The sequence below is a fragment of the Mastacembelus armatus genome, chromosome 23, assembly GCF_900324485.2.
Source record: "Mastacembelus armatus chromosome 23, fMasArm1.2, whole genome shotgun sequence".
Taxonomy (NCBI): domain Eukaryota; kingdom Metazoa; phylum Chordata; class Actinopteri; order Synbranchiformes; family Mastacembelidae; genus Mastacembelus; species Mastacembelus armatus.
This window is the reverse complement of record NC_046655.1, coordinates 8,427,324-8,447,095: the sequence shown is the minus strand read 5'-3', so window position 1 is coordinate 8,447,095 and position 19,772 is coordinate 8,427,324. Positions and strand designations below refer to the sequence as shown.

General features: G+C 40.5%; 1 protein-coding gene across 1 annotated transcript in view; it reads right to left on the bottom strand.

Annotated features, from left to right (window-relative positions):
• Window positions 1-504: 504 nt before the first annotated feature.
• The window catches only part of grm8a (glutamate receptor, metabotropic 8a), a 182,232-nt gene continuing 162,964 nt past the window's right edge, over window positions 505-19,772 (bottom strand). Inside the window, exons 9-13 of the mRNA XM_026327380.1 lie at window positions 18,737-19,158; window positions 17,621-17,987; window positions 2,491-2,631; window positions 2,222-2,327; window positions 505-554 (exon numbers count right to left, since the gene is read on the bottom strand). Of these exons, the coding sequence (XP_026183165.1) occupies window positions 505-554; window positions 2,222-2,327; window positions 2,491-2,631; window positions 17,621-17,987; window positions 18,737-19,158 (1,086 nt within the window). The remainder of the gene's footprint in view (window positions 555-2,221; window positions 2,328-2,490; window positions 2,632-17,620; window positions 17,988-18,736; window positions 19,159-19,772) is intronic.

The following is a 19,772-nucleotide window of genomic DNA, read 5'->3' as shown; positions in this document are numbered from 1 at the left end:
ATTTTCTCTTACATTTCTCTTTTTAATATCTTAAAATGTAGTCTGTTAAATCTCTTTCCCGGCCCCACCTTTGCCCTTTTAGATATAATGTCTACATGGTTTTTTCTTTATGTTTTCATTTTTATTATTTTTTTTTTCTTTTTTGTAGGTTTTAATAGTTACTCTGTCCACCACAGTGTCCTATGGTATGTCACATTTTTCATGTTGTCTCATTTTTTTTTTTTTTTTTAGAACAGGTAAGTCCATGGTAGGACCAATGAGCTGTGAGCAGCGGGATAGCAGGCACACGGAGTGGCTGTTTATGTGGTCCCACGCCGCTGTGGTTTGATGGGGAACAAAACAAAATGTCTCATGCTTGAATTCCATTGGGTGCTCTGTCAGTCCACCAGTTCTTCAGCCAATCGACTTTGAATGACAGCTCCTTGTTTTCTTTTCTTTTGGTCCTGCCCCCAAGACACGCCCCCCTCTTCTGTCCAATCCCCTTCTCCATGTTCTGTGGTCCCTTCAGATGGCATGATTGCTGTAGCTGACATATGTCGTCTTAGTTGATGAAGCTGCATGAAGTCGGTTGCGGGCGATGGAAAGTATTGATGGAGGAGGATGAAGATGATATAAACAACAAGTGACAGTGTGAGGAAAAACAAGTGAAATGAAGGAAAATTAGCAAAAATTATGAAATGGAAAAGATACAATGAAAGAGAAGAAAGCGATTGGTGGAATGGAGGGAAAAAGAGGAAAAGAAACAAAGAAGAAAGAGCAGTTAAGGGCAGATTTTTGCAACAGAAGATCACGTAACAGTGTCACATCCACAGTCCACCTGAGTAGAGGGGCTTTTTGTCAAACCCATTATGTCTTGTGTCCCCTCAAGCGTTCCATGGTAAATGTCAATGTTACTGGAGCAACCGCAGGCCTCTAAGTGCACTATTGTTATACTCCAATGCTTTCATGCAACCCCTTTTTTCACTTACGTTTTACCATCACACTGCTGAAATAATGGTTCTTGATGAAAAAATATATATCAGAGAAATGAGTCTTCGTGCATGCAATTCTTTTCCATTTATTTCAGACTTGAAAAATGTCCAAAGGTTGATATTTCCTGAAGAGCACTTCCAAGTTCTAAAAAAATAGGCAATCTTTAACTTGTATTCTACCTGTCAACACTGTACAAATAAATTCTTGCTTGGACCAAATGGAAGTTATTAATCTTCAAACTTCTTGTAAAGTTTGTACTGTGTAAGAAGATGACTAAGCAGTTGAACTACGGGCTAAATGACAGAACTGTGACCAGATTCTTTCACTGATTAAATGAAGTGCTGACAGAAAGCCTTGTTTTGCTTTCACACATCTAAAAACCCATTATGTGATTGCATATAATACTCACAGACTGTGCGAAAGTATAGCTCAGACTATGTATATGTAACTATAGACAAAGATAGACATGTTCACATATTGTGTACGCGCGACCATCGAGAGAAACCGACACATGGACACGACGGACTAGACTGATGGGAGACTCAAACATACACATGCACACACCGAGGTGCACACTAGGCTGCACGGGCACATGCAGACACACACGTGCAATGCTGTCATTTCATCTGCAGATTGCTGACACAGGCGGACCAGCTCAACACAAAGCAGAGCTTTGAAGTGGATCTAACAGTGCTTCACTGTCAGAGCTCAGAGAAAGCACATCATGCTATTTAAAACTCATCATTTTTGCAGCTGTTCTGCAATGCAAAAACCTCACGTGCAAAATCTGTTAAATTAAAATGAAACTTTTGCTTAATTAAAGCAAAACAAAAAACCTTATGTGAAGTCTACAGTATATCTATGCATACATACACAAATGAGAAAATGTTTATTTGCATGATTCTATTCCATCATGATATGTGATTAAAATGAAAAGATAAACATATTACCCACTTGCAGGGTAGATGAGATAAATTTTGACCTTTTGCTACACCCACCCACACATCTCCTGTGTACTATTATAAAGGTGTATAATATTCTTGTATGTGTAATAAAATGTTACCTTTTTCAAACTAGTTGGTTTTCTTTTAGTTTATCCCTCTCTTATTAAAGTGAGCTCTAGCTTAGGTTTACATACAGCTAATCCAGGTTCTTCTTATTATATACATTCTATCTATACATGTGGTGGTAGAGATCTATATGGATTATTATATGTATAAATATAAAACGCTGGTGTTCTCTTACTCACTGTTGGTCTCCATGCTCTCACATAGTTCAGTCTTCACCTCTCCATTAGGTCGGTCTCCTCCCTTCTGGGTCAGTTTTCCAGACATGGTGGCAGCTGTCACGATGGCCTGTATCGTCATGAATTCACATTCAGGAATCCATTAATTGGATAACAATGCATATTGTGAACACGTTTTACTACTCAGTTTTGATGTCCTTCGTAGTTCAACAGAAATCCATCCTCATTTCATCAGAATACATTTTGTGTAATACGACTTAAGACCTGCTCACCTTGAAGCTGCGTTTTCTTTTGGGTACGTTCTGCTCAGGGTGGAAGAGGATGATGTAGACCTTGGGCATATAGAGCATCCCCAGAGACACAGAAGCAGACAGGCTGAGGGAGACAGTCAGGGTGGTGGTTTGGATATACATCTAGAGAGACATATAGAGATACAGACAGGGTCATTTATCACATTTCAGGTCGTCAGAGATAGTCTGTGTAATCATCCAACTATGCAATAAGTCTGCAGACGGGAAAAAGGAGGAGGACAAATGGGAAGACAGGAGGTAAAGCATGGTCTAACAAGAGCAAAATTAGCAGAAAATGCATGTAGTGACAGCTAAAGCGACACACAGACAGGTAGATCAAATGGCATATGAAATGATGGCACCAATGAAGTTGCTTAATTGCCCATGAGCTGCAGCGCTCATCTTTTTTGAAGAATGTGAAACAATTCTTAGTGCTTTTTAGCAGACAGGTGTGGTTTATATCAGCAGGTAAGATGAGTGAGACAGAGATTACACCAAACTGACTTTCAGACATATTTGTCTGAACATTTTAATCATCGAGACAGTGAGGTTTGGCCTACATGATAATTCAAGGAGACCAAACAGGGGCTAAGGTGGTGCTGAACTACAGTGGAGCTGCACTGTCAGATGCTGTCCTGCACTGTCAGATGCTGTCCTGCACAGTGGACAAATTGTCTGGCAGCACTCAAAGGGTATAGTGAGTTGACTGAAGGATAGACACAATGACATGTAATGTAGGTGGGCAGTCAGAAGTGTTATGCACACCATACTAAATTAGACTATTTTATTAGACCACATCAATTTTTCCAAGTTGGAGGACAGTTGCAATGAAACAAAAAGACACACACACAGATACACAATACAGTGGACTGAGCACTGTAGTCCTCAGGTCCTTAGTGAGTTTCAGAGAGTAATTTGGCAGAGAACTGATGTAATGACAGGCTTCACCCAAACTGCTGACACAGCTGACAAGCTCTCCAGACATGGGGTTTATCAGGCAAGCACTGTCTCTGGTATATGGAGGTAGGCAGATAGCAGAATGAGAGGTAAAGTGAACCTAAGGTATAAAAACAGACAGAAAGCCAGAAATGGAAAGTAACAGAGACATGGAGAACGGAGAAGGTGAGGAAGAAACATTAAGAAAATTGATGTTATAAAATACTGAAAGTGAGGAAAAGAATGTGACACTTATCGAGTGGGAAAGAACAGAATGACCCCCAGTGACCAACTCTATATTGTCAAAAACTGCACAGACACACTGATTGAGGCAGTGTAGCTAGTGTAAGTACAGCCTGACACCAGGCAGAAAGTAGAACAGAGAGACACTTAGGCTGCAGTGGCTGCACACCTCAGCCAGCCAACTTATATTGAGTAAATAGCTGAATCACTGCTCTTACTCCTTAAATTAGCAGCTGTCTGTGTGATGGTGGTTTGAACTCACTCAGACACATATTTGCACATATTACGGAAATTGGTAAGTGATCCTCTTAATGCACCTAATGCATTCCCTTTCTCATAATTATGAACAACAGGGTAGAAACTGGACAGGGTAGTCCATCTATGAACATGCAACATCCACAGAGAAAGACGCCAGCTGACCAGCAGCTTCAAACCCAGCACTCTGGTGCTGTGAGGCGACAGTGCAAACCACAGCATCACTGTGACGCCCCCAGAATGTCCTCACTTTTCACAAAATATCTTCAGTCTCAAACTCAAACTGCTCTTCACAAATACAAAGAACACACACACACACACACACACACACACACACACACACACACACACACACACACACACACACACACACACACACCTGCCCAAAGGTGTGAGTTGATAACACAGATGGCAGCCAGGGGGGAAGGGGAGTGCAGAGCTAATCATCTGACAACACACACAAACTAATGAAGGTAAATGTCAGTATGTCATCGCTTGAGTGCACTGGCTAAATATAACCTTAGCATTTAAACGCACAAATACAGACAAAACTGAATTATCAAACTGTAAACAGAATTAAATAATAATGTAACACAGACATCAAAAACACAGTAACACTTTTCCCTCCCTGGATGACATTCCTATAGCAGCATCACAGTGTGTGTTGACCAGGAGTGAAGAGCTCTGCCTCCAGCTCCCCCTCTGGCTCTGAAAGCAGTTTACACTCCACTCCTTAGTCACAGAATCACACACACACACACACACATACATACAAAAAGCATTAACACAGGGATGAATTTGCCAGTTGTGTAAGACACAAAACCAACTGAACAAGAAGAAAAACCGGAGAGAAATACACAAGGGAATTTGTTGATTTCCGTATTTCCTGGCAACAAACAGCAGAGAATTGAATTGTACTGATACAGAGATCAGTTAATGGCAGTATGAGAGAGGAACAGATGGAAACAGAAAAATATGTTTTCAGTAGGAGGGAGAGAAAAATGAAACTGTCAGAGAAAAGATTGAGAGAGTCAATGAAGAATAAATAAGTAAAAGGAAGAAAAGAGATATTCCCCTAAGCAGTGAACTCACTCTTATCAAAACAGCAGCCTGTCTGCTGATAGCTGTTTCCATTACATGTAGCCTTTGGTCCAAAGTTGTGGCTTCCAGCTGTTATTTACACAAAGACACACATACATGCAACATACACACAGAAACTGGAGACTGAAACTGTCTTCCACCACCTTGCTGTCCACAGCTGATAATGGCTAAAAAGTGTGCGCATTAGAAAAGCGCTCTATTACCCCAGTCTCACTCAAAAAAGTAGATGATTAGCTATGGATGGCTGCGTACAATGTGTTCCCCTGAGGTTTAAGACATTTACAGACACAGGCACTCTGCTCTGTGATAAGAGGAGATTCAGAGCGAGCAACACATGGGTATAGTGATGGGCTGATGTGCTTTTAACTCCTGGGGACAGAAAGAGAAGAGAGAAAGACGACTGGAAGGAGGAGAAACACGTATGATTAATTCTACTGAATGGACAAATAGCTCTCTGTTGCTTTTACATTTAGTCTTAGGGTTATAAAGGAGGGAGGTTCTAGCTAGAGTGTTGCATGTCAGTGAGTAACAAGGAGCAAACTGGCTTAGTAGTGCTGTGCTGACTACATGAGAGTGATTCTACTATGAATTCATGAAAAGAGTACTCATCTAAGATTTCTTCAACTGGACAGCCCTGTTATTTTTCAATTAGTGCATCAAAGATGGGTCCTCTGTTGTTCAACCCAAACCTTATTACACTGTTGATTGCATCATTTATTGCCCTGATATAACTATTACTTTTCCAAACAACTTTATCTCGTAATTGAACATACTGCATCACAACAGCTTTGTCTGTCTCCTTAGAGCCAGCAGGCCAGAAACAGCTCCATCAAAAAAGGCTTGCTTTTAATGCAGATCTGGATTTATTCACATCACATACAACAGTATTGAAGCCACGTTTCTGATCCCACATCACTCAGACAGAAGCGGCTGTTTTAGTTTGTTGTCAGGGCAACAGGAGCAAGTATGGGATGAAAGTGAACATAGTCAGGTTCATGCTTGGATGGGAGCAGACGAGAAAAAGTCATTCTACTGAGCTGCTCTGCTTGCCAAATAAATTAAGGAGTCATTGTGATCAATTTCCCACAACAGTCATGACTTATGTTATTCTTGGAATTTTTTTTATTTCCCAGTTTCTGAAATGGGAAGATGTAGAGGAAAATAGTCAGCATCTGAACAGAGATTGTCCTGTTGGTTATTCCTTCATTACTCACATCCCGGTGCTTTTTTTTTTTTTTTTTATCTCCACTGCACTGAGGTGAATCCTATAAGTCAGCTTAGTGGATGCAGCAGTATGAGAAAAGCAGGAGTTATGCTTTCGGTGCCAACTATATGTTTTACAGGGAAATGCGAATATCATACTGGCATTCGACATTACCACTGAATTTAAATGGCTAATGCTGAATCGCTATACGAGAATGTAATGACTGATTCCACAGGCAGGCAGGTTGATATTTAGACCACCCATCAATGAGTCATCCTTTCACAGCAGAACTGTATGATAGCTTAGTCTAGCCATTAAACATTTGTTACATACAATAAATCAAGACAGGCGCAGACTTTTTACTCTACACATTTTGTGCAATTTCCATTCCCTCACCAACACCACATTCACTGCAAAAAAATACCACTCACCGTGAAGTGATATAAATCATGTCCTAAATTAGGACTTCCTTAGTCATCCATGGGAATTCTAATGCTTGATGACGAGATAAGAAAAACAAAACACAAGAAGCATTTGGAGTCATTTCACTTCTGTGATTATTTCAACTCTTTTCATGTGTACCACAGAGCAAGAAAAGGGTGGTGAAAATCGAATCAAAGAGCTCGGGCGAGCAACAAGGCCAACTTTGCCAAGAGCGGAGAGATAGAGAGAAAGAGAGGAAGACAGAGACAGATGGTGTGAATATGAAAGACAGCATGGGTAAGTGGAAGAGAAAACTAAGTAGATGAGGTAAGAAGTGTTGGTGGGAAGTGGGGAAAGGAGATGGAGGGGATAGCCACAGAGAATAAGAGAGAAATAAAGAGAACGAGTCATGAAGAAAAAGACACTGATGACAAAACAGTATAAAAGGCCAGTGACTGAACTGAGGAACAAAGCTCTGCAGCACTTTCAGCCATGGGCATGTTGTACTTTCACAGAAATTCACACATGTTCAAACACTGGCACTAATTTCTCTTCAACCGAGCATCATGTTTTTCTTGTGATTCCAAATGGCAGAGTAGCTGCTTGGTATCACTGGTTGGCATAGCCATAACCAGCCGTAGTTCAGTAGATATATTACAGTAAACCTCACTAGGAATCGCTGCATCCTCTAACTGATTGGAAGAAACTGACTGATTGAAGTTTAGCTTTAAAAAAAACGTTGCAGTGGAAAAACATTTGGCCTTCACTTTGACACCATTTCAGCAAATTGCTTCCCATTTGCAAGTTGAACTCGTGTTCAACTCTCTGCTGTGGTGGGAGTCTCCCAGCTCTGATCTGAAATAAATGATTACTGGCCACTTGGTTTCATATCCTGAGTCAGCAAACAGTCAGTGAAAAAGCAAAACAGAGTGATGAGAACGAATTGGTCATGACATCTTTCATTCCCAAAAACATCCTCCCATCTTGCCATGCTTTCCTTGTCATTCTCTTACTTCTGCCCACATCATCGCTATTGATTTATTGTCACTCTGCACTGCACTCCACAGTCCCTAATATCTCTCTAAAATGTTTTCCTCTGTCCACAGCCTGTCATTTTTCTTTCCTTCTCTATGTCTGCCTCCTCATCTCTTCTTCTTCGCGTTTCTACCTTCTCAACCTCAATTCTATGTTCCGTTTGTCTATATCATCTCTCCGTCATCTCATTTTCTCCCTTACAGTGATACAGTTTAGGTGTCCTTGATAGGTGCCTGTCCTAACCAAATCTTTTTACGTGTGGGATGACTTTTCAGATCGCCCGAGGGTCCTGAACTAACTTCGCACTGTCATTCAACGTAAAACCTTGAGGGGTGTGCGTGCCTGTCTCTCTGTGTGTCTAATTGACAACTCCTGTTTCACTCTGCACACACCATGGGACCACTTATCATTTTAATCACCTAAGCAGTGGGAGGGTGAAAGGAGTTTATTTTATTTATTTATTTAAAAAAATTAGAGCAGTCACGACAAAACATGGGGGATTTCTAGCACTATTTTTTCTGCTTTCTTTTGATGTCCGACTTCAAGAGGTCAACATGTCTGTTAATACACCAAGTAAAAATTCTTTTTATTGTAAATTATCTTTAAAAAGATAAACTGTTCTTCAAATGTTCAACTGTGTTACCCTTACCTGCCTATGTTTAAGAACTGTAATTTGGACAACATAAAGGGTAAATCGTAGAAGACGAGGAGATTTGTTTTAATCCTTTTTAATATAGATGTGTCAAACTTTTTTTTTTTTTTTAAATTGCATGTACTGTTGACATATTGAACCACTATCTATTTAACCCATAAATACCATATAATGGATGTTAAGTAAAACCTTTGTTTATCTGTATATATTGACCTCAAAAAGCTGCTCCCACAGAAAGGACTACTAGTGTAGAAAAATGTTCACAGATTGGGTGCCTCACCATAACCTCAAAACCAGTGGTTCAAGCCCACAGTGGAAAGTAACAACTAGACAAAAGTTACACCAATTACACCAAGTGTTCAATTCAAACCAGCAGCTGCGGCAGTTGAGAAGGGGTATCATTTAGAAATCCATTTCTGCTCGAAAACAACTTAAAGGTGAGAGGAGTAGGTGTTTTTCTAAATTTCTATGCATGAAAAAGTTACTCTCTTTTTCAAGATGCTTTTTATTCAGAGCTTGTTAAATCCACAAGTTGCACTTCTAAGACATTTTTCAAACATGGTGCTGAGATGGAAAACTCTTTCAAAAAAAGCTCTGACGCAGGACTCTTCGCCATAATATTTTAACGTTGTGTCGGTGCAGCTTAATTGGGCCCAAGCTGGTCACTGTTGTCCACAAGTGCCTCATTATCATTTACAAAACAGCACTTAGAGATATTTTTCTTTGTCTAATCCATACTAGTGTAAGGGCTATATGTGTCATGAAAGAGTGCACAGGGTATTTCATAAAATAATCTTACATCTATGTTTTCTCTGCCACAGCTTGTTAGCGTAGCTCTTACTATGCATGAGGTCGGGCCAGTAGTCTTCAAATCAAACAAGTTCTGAGTTGTCCATAAAGGTTTTATTGTAATGGATACTGGTAGGATGGTCCTGTGGTGAAATAGCTCTATCCCTCTCCTAACAGACTTGATTGTGGAGCACAGCTCCAGCCAATTAAAATGCCCATCGAGGATTTGATTTACATGGAGCATCATCAGTCAAGAGACTGTAGCCCAAATAAAAGGGAAAACTTAGTGTCACACCTTGAGCACATAAAACAGGACTAAGTGTATCTCTGCTCTCCTGTCACGGGTGCTAAATGTTTCTGTTTCTACAGCTGCTATTATGCAATCTTGACAGAAAGTGGAATGGAAATAATACAGAACACCACATAGCTCCAATTCTAATAAAATTAATCCAAAAGGACTAAAGGTAATAAAATCATGTCCCTATTCAAGGGAACACACCTTTGGACTCACATTAATCCACTTCTTTTCAGTATGCTTTAATTCCTCTAATTAACCCTGTTTTAAAATTCCAACTCCTGGTGAAGCACAAATGTCACTGGTCTCTCTTGCCTTACAGAGTCATCAAGATACTGCTGCCTTGATGCTTCCCTCATTGTTTTAATCATGTTGTTTCCACATTGTCATGCTAATTATTGCAAACTGTGGAGAAAAATGCTCTGGTAGTGACAGCTGAGACGTGAAGTTGAGACGTAATCTGTAGCTGACTATTATTTAATTATTAAAAAAAAAACAACAACAACATACAGATGTAATGACATTATTAGTGTGGTCTGTGGTTTGAATCTACAACTACAACAAAAGTTGGGTTGTTATAGCCCATTGTGCAATGGCCATATAAAGATGAACATGCAGGGACATGCAGGGACGACTTTATATGGGATCTGCCATGAAAAAAAAAAAAAATGAAAAAAAATTGATAAGTTCACCTCAAAAACATATAAATATGTATGGTAGCAGAAAGAAACACACACACACACACACAAGTTTAATTCAGGTGGAACCACCAGGTGGATAAAACTACTGTCCCTTACAACACTTTGTGAGATAGCCTTTTTGTTTACTGAGTACCGCCTGAAGCTTTGAGTCTAACAGAGTTCTAAAACCTTTAAGCCAAGTATTTTCTATCTATTGCCAGAAACTGGATGCCAGGTTACTGCATCTACACAGCAACAGCTTGCAAGGCAACAAACTTTGAATTTCTTGTGGGATCTGAAGGATCAGCAGTACAGCGCCAATTATATTGGGGCATTTACAACAGCTTCATTTATCATCTTTCCAATGTTTATAATTTTGCCTAAATTATCATTCTGGTGCTGAAATTACACAGTATGAGTAACTTAAAATAGGATACATTTACTCAAACTTTCACAGTTTGTTCTATTAAATGACTAAGAGTTCAGTCACAAAGAGAAACTGCCAGTACCACTAATTAATCTACTACAATACAGCCCCTGTTGGAGGATTTGATTTTTTCTGTTTATTTAATATTTTTTCTTTGTTATGCAGACTGTACCATCTGACATTTGTAGGGATGAAACAACCAAAATCAGAATCAGAAATACTTTATTAATCCCATGTGGGTCATTTTTTTAAATGACAGCTAAAGTGAAGATGGAAAGTAAACTGCACACCAGCATATCTGACGTCCGTTAGAGAAATATTAACAAAGGCCTTGGTAGGGAATTAGTCTTTGTCCCTCTTTACTGCCCCTCAGAGAAGAGTTTTTGTGTCTGTGTGCGTCTGCATGTGAGTGTTGATACATGTTTCTGTGGATGTAGATCATGTACATAAATACATTGTGTGCATGCGTGTGTCACTGTGAGCATCTCTGTGCGACGTCCCCTTTGGGTGTCTCCCCCCAGCCCAACTTCAACTTCTCCCTGTTTGATGTCAGGATCTGACACTTGCTGTCTGTCTCTTCCAATTTTCAGCCAAACGACTAAATCCCACTAGAACCCTGCAAAAGATCGCAAAACCTATTTCTTCAAAAACGAATAAAAGGTTCCTAAATCTGTCAGAATAAAGGCGACATGATGTCTAAACCCAGCAAACGAAAGAAATATTGTTCAGAAGTGATCTGCTCTGTTGTTCCCTGTGCAGTGTATTACTGTACGTGCTCACAGCTTATGTGTGGGGATATCAGAATGTTTCCTTGTATGTTACCTTGCCTGAAAAATAAAAGTATATGAAGTTGTGAATGTGTGAATGTAATGACAGGCTTTATACAGTCTCTCCATGAACTCACAGTCTTGCAATAACAATAATTACTGTAACACACATTCAACTAATCTCAACATTATTTTCAGCAATTTTGTGTAATTCCAACAAAATGGCTCACTTGATAAAATGGCCATATATTTTACAAATTATTGCCCCTTTGCCACTTTGGGAGCAGTCCTCGCACAGGCTGAAAGGTTTAATTCAGGATAATTTGCCCCTTCTGGATACCATACTGACTATTACAGAAACCACACCCATTCTGCTAACATTTACAGTAACTGCTCAGGTAATTACATAGTGAATGAAGGCTGGTTTTATTTTGCAACCATTCACTCAGTTCCTCAGCATTTCAGTTTTACTGTCTTGACTTTGATCTATACTTATCGCTCTCTAATATTAGCTTGCCTCTCCTTCCTCTGTCTTAAGCATTTGATATTTGTGTAAATCCAAACCTCCTCTGACTCTCTGCTCATATTTAACATCACTCTTACTGTGCACTCCCACAATCTCTGATTCATTCTCTCTTTGTTGTATTTTGCCTCATTTTCTCATCCTGTCTCCCTTCTTCTCCTTCACCCCCCATTTTTCTGTTTCCATGTTGTTCCCATCTTCTCAGCCCACTCCCATCACAGTGCTTTTATTCTGCCTCCTTGTCTCTCCGCTCGTCCTCTCTCTCTCCCTACCTCTTCAGATTGCTGTAGATTGATTACAGACGGTAACTCCCGGTAAGGATCTGGGCAGTCACTGGTTTTCCACCGGGAGCACAGTCATAGCCATAAATCTATCTGAGGACACTGAGCCGCGGCACTGTGTGTATATGTATGTGTGTTGCGAGAGGCGGAGATGGATTTGGGAGGCAGGGAAGATAGATTGTGTGTGCTCTTTATATACTCATGAGGACCAAATACAATCACAGAGAAAGAAAAAAATGGGGAATGTTACTCAAAGTGAAACCATTTGCCAGTCTTCATTTCTTAAAGGGCCTATTTGGGGTTAGGACACTTGGGTCTTGGTCTAAGGTTAGAAGGTAACGTGGGAATATCTGTCAGTGAGTGAGAGAGATGGTGAATGTGCCAGAGAGATAATATGAATGAGAGGCCTTGAGAATCACAGAGTACATAGGTGTTCTGGTTGAATAACAGCTTCAGTGACTGAACCTGCAGGTTCATACTGTTGCAGCTCTGTCTTTCTGTTATGACACTGCAGCATTGAGTCAGTTCCTAAGCTGGGTATAGGCTGTGCTGTTGTTCCACCGTGCACCTGCTAATGTAGATAAAACTGGTAATGTCCATTTCTATGAACAGAGAAACTGAGATTCCCTTAAAATGTCAAGTTACAGTGAAGGGTTTCTTTTGGGTGGACTACAACTGCTGTCCTGTTCTTACAAACAGATTTTAATGGAGCATGACACAAAAACATCCTCCTGTGTCTCTGCACAACTCCATCAATATACAAGCATAACAATAAAACGCATTTGGGTATGTTTCAGTGGAAGCAACTGGTATACAAACAAAAAGCATGAATACAGGACACAGACACAATCCATGAGTGGGTATGTGGGTAGCGGCAAGGTGGTTGTTTTTTTTCCCTCTGTTGGAGACAGGAGATAACAAGCTGGCCATATTTAAGACATCTGGAGAACAGCAAAGGTGGCTCACAAAGAGAAAGAAGGACACAAATAAAGAGAAAGAGAGAGATGAGAAAGAATAAAAAGAGGGAAAGAAAAGAAATAAAAGAGAAATATCTTCTGTCAACAGTGTCAGACAAAGGAATGATGAAGCCAAAACAGAGAAAAATAGCTGGAGAGAGAATGTAGCTGATGGTTAGGGCTTAACAACAAGCAGGAAGAGGCAGAGGAACGCACACATGCACACACATATACAACCTTTCCCATTTCTGCAGGGTGCAGCAGAAGCTGTTCAGAGCCAGCAGCCTCTGCATGGTAGCATGACCTATTTCAAAACAATACTTCCCTGGTCAGTGATGGCTACGAATCCCTCTCTCCCTCACTTTCTTGATTTAACTCTCACATTACTATTCTGTATCTCTGTCTCCCCCTGTGTGTCTTTCTCTCACTCTAACTTTACCTCTCAATTTTTATCTTTATCTCTTTGAATCTACCTGCTTAAGTTTCAAACCAAAAGGTGCCCCGGGCCATTTTCTTGTTAATAAACAAGCTATGTTCAGTGTTACTCAGCAAAACATACTGTGTGCATCCTTGGGGTCTAACAAAAATGCAGAAGCAAGAGGGTGAAGAGTGAAAACAACAGTGTGACCCACTCTGAAGTCCCCATTTGTCAGTAAATGAGCCAAATAAAGTAATTCTAAGAGTGTCAAAAGATAATTAAGTCTCTGTGTTACATACATAGGGCCTTTTATTCAACCTTGAAGGAATATTGTATTTCTTAAAGTGGAAGGTTATGCATTGTAAGCTGTGTTGAGCACAGACTTTACCCTCTAATGAGCTCTATAGGCTTCACCACGCACCTCAGCTTCACTCTAACTACTCATCTGAGTGATGCACAGAAAGACCCAGTGCTGCCCTCAGTCAATGTAGGCTCCTTTAATTTACAGAAGAAAGACTTACAGAAGGGGACAGAAAGGATGGTGCTCTTCTTCCTTCTTATTAAAAAGGTGAGATAGGATTTAAGAAACACAGACACACATAATGGTCTCATGGTCTCATAATGGCGGAACATAGACAAGAAGCAGAAAAACGGTTTATTTGCAGAAACTGAGCATGAACCAATGATCCTGGGAAGTTGAGCGAGAAAATTAATTCCTGACCTTGTAAACTGCAGTTTGAAACAGTAGAATCCAGAGCTTTCAACCTCTTCACAGGTCACTTAATGGGCATGAGCTATACCAAGTAACACATGTAAATCTCAGCTGGTACACCCTAAAGGCAGGAAAAAGGCAAATGTGTGTTGCATATGCAGTCACATGACATCCAAGAAAACTGAGCAAACTACATCAGCTGAAGAAGACCATGAAATTCAACAGGAACAGGAAAAAATGCCACTAAATGGACCTTGAGTGAAAGCTGTATCTTTTGTCATGACAAAAATCTAAAATTCTTTCTACCGCTGTTACCTTGAAAAGCAGCACAAAAACACACCAGGTGGGATCTGACTGAATGGTGCCTGGAATATCCAAGGCTTCATACATTAAGCATTTGAAATGTCTTCACACGGCCAGCATGCAAGATTTCTCAGGAGCCTCATCACAACATCAATGACATTAACAACACTGTGAGCTTTCACAAGTAGCTGTACATTTCCACACATTTCAGCTTTCCAAAGCAAGCAGGTACAAAAACAGTCCAACGGTGTGTGCCAGATTATAAAATTAGCCTAAAAGGTATTCTAAATATCTAAGAGGGACTGTCAGTAGTGGAGTTGCAGCAGAGTGGAACACTGATCATACATAGGTGATTATAGCAGTTTTAATTTTTATATTAGGCAACTGCTAATATTAAAGAATGATGGCCTGAGAGCCATGCTCTGCTTAACTTAATCATAATGTACGGCATGTTGTCATCTAACCTCCAACTAACTTCACTGTAGCCCCACTACATCCCCTTCTGAATCCAAACCTATGCCCTTGAGTGCAGCTCTCCTCATTAAAGCCCCATCAGCAAGTCACATCATTACCTGTTTATTTCTTTTACTCCTCTCTCTCCTCCCTCGCTTCTGCTCTCTCTGTTAGCCCGCCAGCTGCCACACACTCCAGAGGATATTCCAATTAGAAACAACATACACAGACACACAAATGTGCACTGGTGGATATTCCAATTAAACACAACACACCAGACAAACACCCTCAAATGCAAATACACATGAAGCCACTGTTGGACATTCTAATTAGCTGAGCAAACACAGCATGGACGCTGCTCAGACCGTCCACTAAGACAGGACGCTTCAGCGCACCAGATAACATTACACACACGTACACAAAGTTATACCCTTCTCAGCCACACAAAAGCACACAATGGACTTCTGCAACCACACGTATGCATGAACACACCATAAAGATGCCTTGACATATCTCACACACACACACACACACACACACACACACACACACACACACACACACACACACACACACACACACACACACACACACACACACACACACACACACACACACACACAGTAATTTAAAGGTTAGAAAAGCTGCCAGCAGTCATAAGGTGACCTGTTTGAAACCCATGCCTGGATAAGAGCTCCTACATAGGGAAAGTGAATCAGTAACATTCCCCTGATTAGGTTATACTTGTAACTATACTAGCCACACCATATTGCTTCAATATAGTGAAATGAAAGAGAAAACAACAAAACTAACTCATTTAAAGGTTCATGCATCAGTAACTACTGGCACTGTCATCTTGAGAAAAAATGAGTGAGCAAAGGAAAAACACTATGAAACATCTAGCAAGAGTATGATTTCCCTGATGTGTGATTATACAGGATCACTTTGATGTCAGCTTTTTGCCATGCGACAGAGGCAGGCACCCGCCTTGAAAGGAAAATGGGCTGCGACAGGAAAAGTGAGAAATGAAAATTGCCAGAGTGACACTCCTACATAGGGAGAGCTGACTCTTTTATTCAAAGAAAAGGGAGACTTGAACCCTTCTAGTGGACAGGTATAGGTTGTTTGTAGAAAAACATGACATAGTGGGTCAGATTATTGACATCTGATATTGTATTGATGGCTACTGTAGCTCAAAGACACCTTTTGTTTTGTGCTCAAAGATACACACAGGCAGGCAAGCATATTAGTGCTTTAAAATGTATATCTCTATATTGTACATGTGCATATTATACATTATATTTGAAACTGGTGAAATGGAGTGTCGCCTGTGTGTTCTGAAAAACACTTATATGTCTGTTTACAGTTTATTTATCTACTGATTGTGCACATCACCAGTATCCAGAAGTGTGTCTCTAGCAAATATTTTATCATTAAAGGCAGAATAGCTGCACTATCAAGAAATGGAATCAATAAACTACCACTGTTCTACCTCCAGCAGATACAATTGTTTATTATGTTCAACAGAAGAGGTTCTTTTGTGTATGGTTGTGTGTCGATACCTCCAACACACACACAGTGTTAAGCTTTCCTACAAGCTGTCAAACCATCAGTTACACACATACACACGACCTAATTATTGTCTCCCTGAAAAATTGCAGTACAATATGTTTTTCTTCCTTTTAGGTTGATGTGTATATCTGGATGTATAAAGTACAGGAGGATCATAACACAAAATACATCCAAAAGATATTTAGGTACATGCAAAAGATGTACTGTAGAACTGCAATAAAATCACATGATTTATAATGCAAACCTTGGATTTACAGTTAGGTTGTAACACACAGATGCACACCTTCACAGTCTGAAAGTTACATCTTACTCATATCATTTAGCCATCAATAGCTGACTAAGCTCTAAAAGCCTGGTCCAAGGAATGGATCCAGTCAATCAACCTGACAGAAAATCCTCTGGTACTCATGGGGGACTGTCAGGAGATTTTGGACTCTAAGCCATTAGTAAAGCTACAGTTGTAAAATATCTAACTCTCGGTGCCAAGAAATGCAGCTTTGATCCTTTGAAAAGTTTTCAGGGAGCCAAAGAAAGTATGCTTTTTGCCACAGCAAGAAATGCAAATGTATGACTCAAAAAAAGTGATTTCAAGACTTAATAATGCTGCAAAATGGACTAAGGAGAGTTCAGTCATGCTCACAGAAAGTCCATAAACCACCACACCCCATCTGTCAGAGAATTGTTATCCTATGCAAGTTGTTTCACAAAAAAATATATAGCGTCACAAAAAAATCATCTAAATCCTTTGCCCCTCTCCATGGAGTCAAATCGTCCTCACACATACAGACCTCTGACACACACAAATTCACTCTGCAGTCCTGTAGACTGTGATATCCCAAGGTAAATTGCTTTAAATCCCAAAGAGGTCATATACAGGGTAATTTAACAGATAGGCCACACCATGGCCTCGTGCTTTTTGCTGACTCAAAAAATAGTAAAGATAATAGGGACGAAATACAGACATCAGCTATAGACTCACACTCTCTGTAGACTGTAGTTCACAAAGATAATGTTAAAAACAAAAGTTTAAGTATACAGGTTAGGTATATACTTAGCCTGACATAAAAAACTATATACAAACACTCACCCTTTCTGCAGACTGTGATGTGCCAAAGAAGATGGGTATGAACGCCAGCCAGATGATGCAAGTGGTGTACATGGTAAATCCGATGGGCTTGGCCTCATTGAAGGTTTCGGGCACGCCTCGGGTCTTGATGGCGTAAACTGTGCACGTCACCATCAGTAGGATGGAGTAACCCAGGGAGCAGATAAGGGACAGGTCTGAGATGTCACACTTTAGGACGCCGCGTGCCGCCATTGGGTCCTGGGTCCGCTGCTCGCCATAGTCCACGACAGTGTGGGGGGGATCTACCGCGAACCAGACGAAGACGCCAAGGAGCTGAACTGAGATCAGGGAGAAAGTGATGACAAGCTGGGAGGCAGGAGAGATGAACCTGGGGAGGAGAGGATATAAGGAGAGTGTACAGTGAGAAAATAATGCTGCCAGAGTTACAGGTTTGATTCCCATTTTTGTAATTTTCAGTAAGATTCTCTTTTCCCAAAAGCGAGGGCTAATCAAATATTTTAAAACTACCTAAGATCATTGTCCAGTGAGCTGAAAAAAGACTCACACCACAGGGAGAACAGAGAAAAAATACATGAGGGTTGATTTGATGAGGTTTGAAAGAAAAGTGGCCTAGTGAGGAGCACCTTGGTTGAAGTAAGCTGCTCCTTCAACTTAGAGATAGATATGTAATTACAGACATGTAATTTGGCCAATCTTTCTATGGTCAATGGCAGTACAGTAACACTACAGCCTGATGCTGTTGCAGGAAAAACAGATGACCATGTGAGTATCAAGGACATGAACCTTAGGACTATTAAATCCTGCATTAACATTTGAGCCACTACAGTGATGCTCTCTCCCAGAGTCCCTCACATGGTGCAAACTGCACAACACTGAGTGAGAGTTCATGACTCTTATAAATAATGCATGTAAAATAAATGATGAATAATGACTGCAAGCAGCTTAGTAAAGAAGTCTAGGTTAAGTCTTCATGTGAATACACATGCTTGAGTGCACAAAAACAGACTCTGAACGACCTTCAGTGCCACTACATGCACTGAAATCCACGTGCAACAAACGCAGACACACACAGAGAGTGAACAGAGTGTATGTATGACAGACATGTGGTTTCTTCACCTGGGTGCTGTTACAGACTTCTTCCCTTGTTCAAAGATGCGGTGTATCCTGTTGGTCTTGGTGAGAAGGGCGGCATAGCTGAAACACATCCCCAAGCCCAAGAAAATCCTCCTGAATGAACACACTCCCACATCCGGTGTCGCTATCATCAGAAATGTAATGGCGTAGCACAGGAAGATTCCCGTTAGCAGCACGTAGCTCATCTCCCGTCCTGACGCTCGTACGATGGGTGTGTCATTGTACCGGACAAAAGTGACGATGACAAAAGAGGTGGCGATGATTCCCAGCATCGAGATGAAGACCGGGACGATGGCCCATGGAGAGTGCCACTCCAGCTTGATGATCGGGATTGGAACGCAGCCAGTACGGTTGGCATCAGGCCGCATCTCATATCGACACAGCTCACAGGTAAACTCTGAGGCCTGGGGAAGGATAATTTTGACAATGTAAACTAATTATGCTAATTGATGCTTTAATATGTCAGATCATTGATGTTAAGCAGGTGAGGCTGAGCTTGTGCATTAACATACTCATACTCATTTTACACATTTTTGTACACCTGTTTGGTTGTTCACTTACTTCTTGTAATCACGCTGTAGTACTTTTTCCATTCTGCTAAAATCTCAAATTTACAGTAAACGTGTCCACAGATTATTGATTTTACAGCAAATACATGTATCTGCAAAATGAGTATTGATTGCTCACTCAGACAAGCATCACCTGCTGCTGTTAGGGCTAATTTTTCTTTTTCCCTTTATTGCTTCTGGACTGACAACTCTTTACACATGCACTTGCTCACTCATAGATTTTTCTAACTTATTAAAAAAGGATGGTGCGCTGCCAACTTGTCCCAGACTGAGATAGAATTAACATGGGGGAGGTATGTTAATAAACTGTGATAAGACCATTTTCCCTCGCCTCAAATTACATATTTCCATTTGCTATAATAACATCTCTGGGGTTCTCCCTGCATATATAAATCTGAAGTGGACCAGCACGGAGGCTCAAATGCATTTTGTAGCTGATTTATTGCTTT